We start from the raw sequence: 11916 nt of genomic DNA, 5'->3' as shown, positions 1-11916 counted from the left end.
TTATGTTGCTACAAATGAGTTACTGTTTTATATGTGTCACACAACCTCATCAGTACTAACGAGTACTCTAATTTGTTAGTCCAAATTTGCTGAGTTATGTATAGAGAGTGTTAAGATCAAATCCAATCATTTTTTTCTTTTTTTAAATTGTCACTGAGGCCACATTTTTCGATGGTTATATTAGAAAATTTGCTTGAACTCTACATATGAAATGTTGAAAAAGAGCTCATTTGATATAACCACCTCCAGCATCAATCAAATCCTGGATCTGGACCCGGAAGGTGGAGCAGTCGTTGAAAAGGTAGTTGCTTTACATGCTGATAATTTTCTTTTTGATAAAGGCAATCAGACGGTCCTCAATGGATGGCATGTTCGATTTTTTTTTATATTTAACGTAGTTCTATACAAAATAATCCATTAGATTAAGATTTTGACAGCTCAATTTTACTTCTCAATGAAGTGATAGAGTGCTCACTCAGGTACTCCAGCAACCTATCTGAGATATAAAAGGTGCTGAGCTTTGTTGCCAGACCAAAAACCTATCTCCAGCGATTTTTTGGATATAAGGCAGTATTGAAAAACCCCGTAGTGTTATGGACAAAAATCATCGTCCGGGGCAACACTGTTCCTTCTATGTCAATTCAATCTTCTTTATACCTCTAGCAGTTATCGCCATTATGCCCATAATTTCCCTAGTTAATTCAACAACGTTTCTGCCAACAAAAAAGAAAAGAAAAAAACATAAGACAGTCACGACATAACCAAATCTCTGGTACACGCCAGTGCTAATTTGATCTTAACACCTTGTATTATAATATTTAAACTATAATTATAACAAATTATACCTAGATAAAATTCAAAAATAATGCGGTTAAGGTTATTTTTTTAAAGAAAAAATGTACTTTTTTTTTACTATAACTCATAATTTTAACATTTTGATTTATAATAACAAGTGCAAAAATGAATGAAATAGTTTAAAATTTTGACAAATTTAAATATTTTAATATGACCATCATCTAAGTTGACTGTGTTAAAAATACCCTGAAAGAGAAAGATAAGACAGATAAAATGTATATAACAATTTAAAAAAACCGTTTTGAATGATGTTTATTTAATACTACCAAAAAGCTAAGTATGTAGGAGTGGGACTTTTGTAGAGTGTGAGAACAAATGAATGTAATTATTAAGTACACAAATCCCAACTTTACACGCAAATTTACACAACAACGCGCGTAGGTCAAATTCTACGTTGTATAACAAAAGCAGTACCATTCGGCAATTTGCAAAACTCCATCACTGAAGACTTATAAATCGTTAGTGCAGTCGATAGAAAAAAACAACAACTTTATAACCATGTTACATAAGATTTGTATTCATAATGAAAAATTTGCATCTCTTTCTTTGTGTTTCGACTTCAAATTAAACCTACGTTTGTTGATGTGTGAACCCGATTTAACAATGACATGAAGGTAAAGATGAACATAATGTAGTAAAAAAAATTAAGTCGCAATTAAATATGACGATAATTGTCGTATTCTTACTCAGAGTTTCTGTAGACTGTACATCATAATATATATCCTACAATGGTGAGGGTTATTTTTATTATGCTGTTTGTGAGCTGGGTAAAAATACCAAAAACTACAACGTATTTAATTACATAATAAACAGTGGAGCAACTTTGATAATTACGTCATTTTAATTTTGTGATATTTTTTAATCATTCCATTCATTATGTACTCGTATATGTATATCAATTTAAATACTGAAAATGTATGTATGAAAATAAGACATTGATAAAACATAAATCCTAATATTTAAATAATTTTGACAACATCAGTTTGAGTTTTCATTGGTATATAATTTGTAATTATTTTCTAAAAGCATTAGGTTTTAGGCTTTTTGAGAACCAAATGTGTACAAATCAATTTCGATGAGGTTGTGTGTATTATATAAAATAATGAGTACTATATTACTTTTTGTAACTAATGTTGTACGCCTCAGTCCTCACTTTGAAAGAAAGATGAGTCCAAGAAATATGAAGGAAAAACTTTTACGAAAAATACTTAATTATTTCGCAAAACCTCAGTTAAAAATTGAGAAATATACGAATAAATCCAAAACCAGACATTATAAAGATCAATAAAGAATTGGATGTAATTTTATTTAATGTTTTAGGAGCATACTGATTAGCAGAGGCGATAAACTGTAGATTCAAATGAATAAAAAGCATTGTTATAAATATTTGGGTGTATCACATCTCAGTTCTTTAACGGGAGTATAATTCCTTTTATTATTGGAGTAGCGTATATTCAAATTGATTTACTCCATTAAAAAAAAGTGTGTTCACTAATGGAGGGTAAATTATGAGATTGAGATATATATATATATAAATGTCTATTAGGTACTAATACATACTAAAATGGATCCTCAATTATTTAAAACGATAAAAGTGCAATCAAAGTAGTGTATGCCATAGAGGCTGTGATAATCGCACATCACATTTACACAGGGTTCTCTTGGATTTCACAACGGATTCACAAAGAGATAATCATTTATTATCAACGAATCATCGCAATCACAAATCAAAGGAAAAATGCTATGATCGACTTTTTCTAATTTGTTGTTGCTTAAAACGACGGGTCTCTCTCGAAGGACCCAGGATCCGTTATAATGGATCTAAGAGTAGCAGCCAAAAAAACTGGGAGGAAGGGGACAATTTAAAGGATTTCGAGCGTAATGAAGAGTCTTGCTCGCTTAATCATGGTACAGAGGAGGATGAGAAAGAAAAAGAAGAGGCTGACCTCTGTGGTGAATGTTGCAAAAGTCCTGACTGTTTTGAGGAATTAGTTGAATCTGAGAAGAAACCTCTTCTTTCTTTGGAGAACAATTCGAATAAGGATCAAATACCTCAATGTGGAGAAAAGTACATGGTAATAAAATATGTGTTTTTTTCAAATTATTCATATATTTTGAAGTATAAAATTATCTTTATTACACTTTAAATTGATCATTCCATAGCAAATCCCCCCAAAAAGGGAAATTATTAACATATTATATTGAAGTTTTATAAAATTTAGTTCAGACTAATTTTCTTACTATCGATGAGACTTGGTACTAGACCAAACTTTTTTTTCGCCTTGAACTTGATCATTTCACGACAACGTGTCACATATTTAATAAACTCTTTAATTATATCTATTTTTTGTATACTTCATTTTCTGTCAGCCTTTAAAACTTCTGAGCAATTCATTTATTCTAGTAAAACTTTTTTTAATATTAAAAAAAAAAAACTTTACTATGCTGTTCTTTATTAAATTTACAAGGAATTATAAATAAACGTTGGAACGTAATTTTTGATTATATCATTGCAAATTAATACTTATTTTATAAAAAACTAAAATATAAGTTATAGTCACAGTTTTTATGTTTTCGGCCAAATGTATATTTTTCTCGAATAAATAAAGCATTGTAATGCCAAAAAAAAAAAAATTATATCTGTAATATTTCCACTTTCATCGTTAAAGGGTTCAATGATTATTTTTAAAGCAAAATTGAGATCCTGAAATGTCATTTTTTCCAATTTTAAGATGAAAAACGTTGTTTCTTCATAGACCAAATTTTACCTTAAGACATATCAAGACCATTGATGGACAGAAATAAAAAAATTAATATGGTCTTTGATTGGTATAGACTCTCTAGACCAACACCTCAAACTAATTTTTAGTTGTACACTCACAACCGACTTTTTGTTTTTACAATCAGATGATTGTTTCTTAAGGTATTTATTTATTTATACCTACAATTTTAGTTCAAACTGTGTCTACCCCAAATTGCAAATACTCTAATCTCTTAAAGTGAAGGTTTAATTCCAACAGAAAATGGATTTATAAAAGTAAAAATAATTATTAAAGTTTTATTAAGGTTGTTTACAAATGAGATGGTTTTGGGTCTATGACCTTATATTATCACTTTTTAACTTAAGTTATAGGTTATTTATCAAGTATTATATAAATCTAATTAGTTTTAGTTTATATTTCTGAATCTTATCCTCAATATATTTAAATATAGTGATGTTAATTTTTTTCTTTTTGGAGATATTTTGATTTCAATTAGAAATGATATGCTCGCTTATGGGGATTTGATATGGAATGACCTTAATACATTAAATCTATATATTTAAATATGTGTCATTTAAAACCAAAGGAATACATTTGTGACCTAAAATGAATCTTTATAACTAATTTTGAAACAAATATACTATGTACTTAGGTACCCAATTCCTCAGAATTGGTTGTTGAGTGGTATACTGGTAAATAGCAGAATTCAGTTAGTGAAGAATAAATGCAGAGTGTCCTTGCTTATCTTTGTTTTTATTAGCAAGAAAGATACACGTTACAAATAAAAGTTGTTTATTTATAAAATCTGTAAAATGGGAGAAATTATTTTTTAAAGTTCACTTTTTCTACTTTTTTTTTTTTTAAAGTATAGTTAGAGCAATAAAATCATTTTATTCATCATAAATGATATAAAATAATATTTGTTCAATAGTGATCCAATTTAATCTTAATAGGATCTATACTTGATTTTAAATCCAGCCATTTCAATACTTTAAAGTTGAAATAATCAGAGATTAACCAATATTTATTCAACAACCTTTTTAATCGCTAGTTTGTATAATAAATAAGTAAAAAAAATTTTAAGTGAAAGTGTCAAAATCAAGTACTTACCGGAAACACTCCCTTAGGAAAAATTATCAATTTATATTATACGAATATATAGGAATAATATCAAAGAAATCATCAACAACTACTAAAAAATTTTTTACCTCAATATATAGCTTTTGATAATTTATTCCCATAATATTAAAAAAAACGTGTTATTTGTGGAAATTACCACAATATACGGGGATTCAGAATGATTCCAAATTCCTGCGTTATGGGAAATCCGAGGTGTCTAAAACCACGCTATACAGAGACTTCCTATTCTGTGAAATTTAAGTATTTCGTTTTTTATACTTGAATAAAAAATATTAAATTTTAAGCGATTTTTGTATGTCATTTTTTATTTTTGATCATTTTATAATTATAACTTATAGGACGCTAGAAAGTTTTTTTTAGAGCCTGCGGGATTATGCTTTATTAAAATTGAATAATCAAATCTGAAGTTCAATACAAGTTGAAAACTCAACAGTTAAAAAATTTTAAAAATGCGTTTCCACATCTACATATTTTTATTTTGTGCAATTTTTATGGCAAACTTTTGAATTGTTAAAGTTGGTCATTTAACAATTGTTTTAAATTTTTATTCATATGTCCCTCTCCATTCTGAATTATGGCTTCAATACTAGGACGAGCAGGGGCACAACTGGCCTTCATGAATTCCGAGACAAGTTGTTCTGCTTCTCCGTGATCACGGACTTAAGGGAATTGACATTTGGGTGACCAATCTTTTTCGTCTTGCGCTCCAAGACAGACCATACAACCAAGTCTAATGGGTTCATGTTGGGTGAGGACAAAGGCCAGAAGTCTTAGGGCAAGAAGATATCCACCATCTTCTCCATACAAAAATGTGGTACCTTCGTGAAAGTGTGTGCCAGGTGCCATCTTATGTAAACACATAGTTGTTCCTAGGGAATGTGTTATTCAACCATGACAAGACATGGTACCTGAGGACCTTGTAGTAGATTTCAATGTTGACTTTATCGTTGGCCATAAAAAACTAGGAAGGGATTTTGCTGCTTTCAGACGCCACGATGCCAAGGACCATCACCGGGGCTGGATGTTTGGTCCTAAATATTCCCTAGACCTGAGCTCTTGATTCAGCCAAGAAGTGGTCATTTTTCCTCTTCAGAACAAAGTTCACTGTGATGATCTTTTTTTGGAGATCGTTTTGTGAGCGAAGGAGATCGCATACCCTCTCTCTGCCATTTTGATTGTTTATCATACATTTTTGATTGCACAAAAACAAAACAAACATAAATTGTAGCTTTGTGTCAGTTATTTCGAATGGTAGCAAATACAAAATTATCAGACTCTCTGGAACTGAGGCTAGACGGGCTTGAAAAGGATTCTAATTTTTGAGTCTTCACCCTTTAGTAATTGATGAACAAGATGTTCTATAAATTTGAAATACATGAACCAGGCTATCAGTTGACTGGCGCACCAGAAAGAGATATATAGTTGTCATTTAATATAAAAAAAATTAGATATCATAAATGTTGCATATCATACTGCTTTAAAAATACATCATATTATATTTTTAGAATATAACTTTTGGATATATATAGAACAACGTTTCAAACCAGTTACCATACACATAAATAAGTTGGATTGATTCCTTCTTTTTACTTTCATTTTTTAAGTATCAAAAGTGTATTTATATGATGCACTTGTGGTATTATATATGACTCAATGTATGGGATAAAAAGGGGACTAAACACTTTTAAGATTGTTGTAGTAGCAAAGCTTCATGATTCAAAAATCTTTGGTACTTCGTGGGGCAACGGTTATTATCAATACACCGTATTTTTTGCAATGCAAAGATTATAAAAACTTCAAGCCGAATGAGTCTTTACAATCATGTATTAAAACTTCAAATTAATGATTAATAAACAACATTTTCTCGATATCACTCGGACACTTTTATTTAGACAAATAAGTTATTAAATTTTTTAATACTAACGTTACATATTTTTTTATAATCAGTTGAACAACATATATAGAGGTATTCCTTTTCAAAAATTCCGCTCTTTATAGCGATATATATCTCCACCTTTTTCTGAAACATTTGGCAAACTTTCATTACGGCTGACGCCGACGTTTTAGCTCAGTGCTTCTGTACAGTGGTCTTCAGCCTGGTGATATTTTTGGTGGTAGGTAGAACAAGTCATTTTCTCACCCGCACTTACACATTATAGTCGAGACTTTTTAAGCGTAGTGATGAATAAGACCAAAGTTCATTCCGCCAAAATCTTCCTTAAAAACACCACGCGTGTACAATCTCCAACACCTTATTTTCAGTGACAAAAATGCTGCAGAAACTGTTGGTATCTCCATTCGGAGTGCTTTTAACATCAAGAAAGTCGATGAAAGAGCGCCCCCTCCCATACATCGAAGAAGAATCAACTTTCTGAAGCAACAATATGCCGGACATTTTGTATGCCACCAGGTGGCCTCCTCAAACCCTGACCTCACTATCTGGACTGTAAGGTTTGGGTGCCTTAGAGAAAAATGTCTGACGCAACTTTAATTCAAATTTGGAGTCGCTCCGAGCTGACAACATGACAATGTGGTACGTCATGGACACAACCCTTCATCTTTAAGAGCTGCCATTTGTTTACCATCGTGGGTAGACTGATATTGCTCTTTAAAAGAGAACATATAAAATAAAATTTATATCTAATTATAGTGCTTAAACAAAACATCACAAATTGGTTTTACTCCGCTTTTTCTGATCCTATAAAAATCATGTTTTTTGTAATTTAATCATGCTACTGTTAGTGACGGTCTTTTAGAAAATTATTTAACGGAAGATTTCTTGGTAATATCCGAAGGAGTAAGAACCTCAGCGCCCATACAAAAAAGAAGCTCCTAATTACAAACAGACAAAATTTGTTATTATAATATATAGGGTCTTATAGATAAATTGGGACTGAATTTAACTCCTTCTAGATTAATAAAGGATGCAAAATAGAAAAAAAAGTGTGATGATTAAATATATTCTTCATTTTATTGGTAATAATGTTATCCAATGTGATTTCCACTTTTGGCCACCATTCTCTATATTCTTGACTGAAGGCCTTGTACGCTTGTCAACTTCTGCGGGTATCAATAGCCGTCCATTGCTTGTTAATGAATGACTTCAGGGCCTTGATACTGTTGTGGCTGGTAGTAAATATCTGTGCCTTTAACTTTCCCTAGAAGTAGAATTGTAAGGGATTCATATAAGGGGAGTTTGTGGCCATGTTTTGCAGTTCTAAAAAGGGATTTATTGCTATTAAGAATGTCTTGAGTCTTCTTGGCTGTTTGCGCAGGAGCAATCTTGCTGAAATAAGAAATGGATTTAATTGAACTCATTGATCATCTAGAGAATTACAATAATCTTGAAAACCACACAAAATTGATTTGACCCGACCTGTCCCTTCGTGTTAAAGAAGAACAAGGGAATCACTGACCCATTACTGCCCAAAAAGCCCAAGGACATAATAGATGCTGGAAACTTGGGCTTGAAAACTTGAGGAACAGCAGACTTTTCATGGGACAGCCGCCTATCATTTTGCCGTGGTAAGTATGGTTCACGGTCTAGTTTTTCCTTCGTTTTAGCAAGAGGGTCGTTCCCCGTGTCAGCAAGTTTGCTTCTTCGCTGTTCTATCGTCACTTATTGTTTGATCACGTCCAAAACGGACTCAATCAAAAAGTAAAAACATAAACTCTTAAAGGGTACATTCAAATGATAACTATATTATACATACTCTTTTTATTGATATAGATACAGTTAAAGACTGTCCCAATTTATCTCAAAGACCCTGTAATTATATAGTTTTTCATTTTGTTTTCTTCAATATTCGTATAATTAGTTAGTGTTATGGCTCTTTTTGACGAAGGTTTTGTACATACATGATGCAAATATGGTAATTATATTTCACTTTAAATAATTAAATTAAATAAAAAAAGGAGATGAAAGAAGAATATAAACAAATGAGTACAAAACCTTTACATTAATGCAGAATGGTTTATGGATTTAACAAATTTCCATTTTTAAAAAATTAATATACAAAAATATATTTAAAGTATCATTATTCTCTATTAACTAAAACTAAATTTGTCAAATCAATAGAATTATTCAATGTAAAAAATCTTACATTATAAGCTTTCTAAAGTTATTAAAAATTGAATAAAATTTGGATAGTTTATTTGTGCTGTCCAAAGAATGAAAGATATCCCTTTATGTAATAAAGATATAAATTGTAACATATTTTTAATTTCTTGAGCCCATATAAATCAAAATTATTATTTTTAGACCTATAAGAAGAGAAGTGATCTGGAGGCATTAAAGATATTATCATAACAGGCTCAGGTCAAATCGCCTCTGCATTGAAGTCATTAAATTCTCTCATTGTTAAATAAATGAGCCAATCCGACGAAAGTCTTTGACAAAATCTATTGGCTATGACACTTAACGCAATAGAAGTTAGAGACTTCACACAATCACAATAATAAAATAGGTGGAACAAACATTCTACATCTTCTTTGCACAAAAAACATTCACTTTTTATTTTATGTGTCTTCTTGGTAAATAGCGAGAAAGTTGCCAACCTAAGGCAAAACAACTTTTATAACCACAAAGTAAAGGGATTGTTGTGAATAATTTTTCGTGTTTGATTTCTTTGTTTTCCAAATTAAGTTGATGACTCCAGCTTTATTCGCATCGAGAAAGATTTCAAAAGGAAATATATACTGGTTATAAAAAGAGAAGAAAGTTTTTTTTTCTAAAATGGTCCTTTGTCTGATAAAGAGACTGTGTTCATAAGATCACACTAGGTATATCTAATTATCTTTTAACCAAATTTGTAATATCTCATTTTCTCAACATGAAAATGTCTGCCGTTGAAGAAAAGTTTGACTTATTAACGTACCAAAATGAAAAAGTATTCCAAATCCATTTTAGTTGATTTGGTCAATATTAGTGTTTTAATAATCCAAAAGTTTCGAAAAAGACTAAGAAAAAATCGACATTACTACAATTTGAACACATGTATGATGACCTCATTCAGATCCCGTATTAGTGCATCACGGTCAAGTTTTTACCTACTCATACAACAGCTTAGGTGACTATAAAAATCATTTGATCTCATTTTTAGTCAGTTGTTGAGATGAAAAAATAAGATCCATTTATGGAAGATTATAATTTTTTTAATGAAATAAAAAGGTTACGATGGCGTATATTTTTAATAATTGATCTATCACGGCGTTATACTATAAAATATGTATAATTCATTTTAAAAATTGTGGAGTAATAATATGAAAATGATAGTATAGGGGTACTTAAAAAATACACAACATTTGGTTCGATTTACGTAACTGCCTAACTATAAGGCAATTTAGGACCTTTTTTTTTGCTTCTTTTTAGAGGAAAGGTTACAAAATACAGTAAAGGTAACAACGTGCTATCGGTTTTAGATTTAGTTTTATGTATGAAAAAGTAATTTTTACATTTAAATTATTTTTTACTTAAAATAATTTAGCATGCTGCTTTTGAAATGTATTAAGAATACTATCAATTTTCTCTATGCATGTATAATACTTTAAGAATATTGAAAAAAGAATGGACCGTTAAAGTCACATCAATTTCTTAAGCAACTTTTTTGAATAATAAATGATCTCGTTAAGCTTAAAACCATGTACTCAACATTCTCTGCTTACTTTTTTCTTTTAGTAAATTATTTCTATAGACTTGAAAAAGTCATTTATAAATATTACTACCCATGAGTTAGAACATTTATGGATTGTACACTACTTGTCCATACTAGGTAGGCCGTATAGATATCAAATTTGCTTTATTTGTAAATAATATAATACAAATAGATTTTGATGATCATAAGCTCCATAGAATATGTTTTACCTGTCAATACAATCTTATTTGCAGTTACATCTTAAAGTATATTTACTTACTCCAAGAAAGTTATGTTGTCGTATCGGTTTGTTTCTGACCAAAATTACTCAAAAAGTTAACATCGATTATAAGGAAACATTCTAGGGTAGTCTTATATGTTTACAGTACGACCTCATTAAATTTTGATATGTCAAAGTCAAATATGAAGGTCACACAAAAAGTTATTTTTTTGGAAAAGCAGGAAACAGATAAAGATAAAAATTAATTCAATTGAAATTTTGTTTGAAGTTTATAATATTAATGATAAGAGATATCAAATTTTGAGAAGTCTAGGTGAAGCAAAAGAAATTGAGATACATTGTTCAAGTTAGTGCATTTTGTTGTTAGTTTTTAGAGGAAATGATTTTAGGCAGAGATGTACACTCTGTTGAGTTGCCCATAATGTAACTTTATTAAAACAACTAATTAATATATATATATATATTTTATTATTATTACTTTTTGTTTTGGGAGGGGGGGGGGGAATTATTGCTAGAAAGAGAATAACTTTCTACATTCAAAATAACAAATATCCTTGCTATATTTAAATATATGGTATATGTATTTTATTAACATAACTTTTTTTTATATACTTTATATCTACTTTTTTATATTTTGATTTAACAAAAAATCATAGCATCTTCGTACACAATGTTTAAAGCTGGTTCAAGTTCTAGGCTCAATAATTTTGCAATTTACACTCTCATCTGGACTGTTTTTTTTTCGTTTGTTAAGAATTTATTGCTGTTTGCCATAATACATACACACATTATAAAATAGTATAGATATGTATACATTACAAAACAATACGTAGATACGGCGAAGAACATGACCACAAAAAGGGGTATATGTGCTATTACAGCAGAAATTGATCTTAATTCATACTTAAAAATAGTTATTTTCAATTATTTGTTTATTTTTTGTGCGTTGAAAAAATTTAAGAATACTAAGATCTTGAACCTCTTCTTGCATGGCTTGATATCTCTCATATGAGAGCAATGGACATATATTAATGAGGTGGTCTGCGTTTAAGCACATTACACTTGTATTTTTACATTTGCGGAAGTGGGACAAAAATGGCACGTGACCTTTGTAGGCTTGAACCAGTAACTTCATGTTTTGAGGCCAAATTTTGACCCTCTTCTGTTTTGGTTTCTTCAACATGTATGTTTCATTCTTGGATCTTCCCTGTATCTGTTGCACCAAATTGAAAAAAAATTCACCCACTACCTTCTTTTTGTAGCTTATCTGGACTGTACAATCGTT

At 30.3% G+C, this 11916-nt stretch overlaps 1 protein-coding gene across 7 annotated transcripts in view; it reads left to right on the top strand.

Annotated features, from left to right (window-relative positions):
• Window positions 1-11916, top strand: part of LOC121114280 (3',5'-cyclic-AMP phosphodiesterase 4C) — a 531705-nt gene that overhangs the window by 336099 nt on the left and 183690 nt on the right. For 4 of the 7 annotated variants that reach the window (XM_071886951.1, XM_071886950.1, XM_071886953.1 and 1 more), the window contains exon 2: window positions 2402-2930. The exons of the other annotated variants lie outside the window; for them this stretch is intronic. In XM_071886951.1, coding sequence (XP_071743052.1) covers window positions 2928-2930 — 3 coding nt within the window. In that variant the 5' untranslated portion in view covers window positions 2402-2927. The remainder of the gene's footprint in view (window positions 1-2401; window positions 2931-11916) is intronic. 7 annotated transcript variants of the gene reach the window in all.

The sequence above is a fragment of the Lepeophtheirus salmonis genome, chromosome 3 (genome assembly GCF_016086655.4).
Source record: "Lepeophtheirus salmonis chromosome 3, UVic_Lsal_1.4, whole genome shotgun sequence".
Lineage (NCBI taxonomy): Eukaryota > Metazoa > Arthropoda > Copepoda > Siphonostomatoida > Caligidae > Lepeophtheirus > Lepeophtheirus salmonis.
The sequence above is the reverse complement of the archived record's forward strand: the minus strand, read 5'-3'. Positions and strand labels throughout refer to the sequence as shown.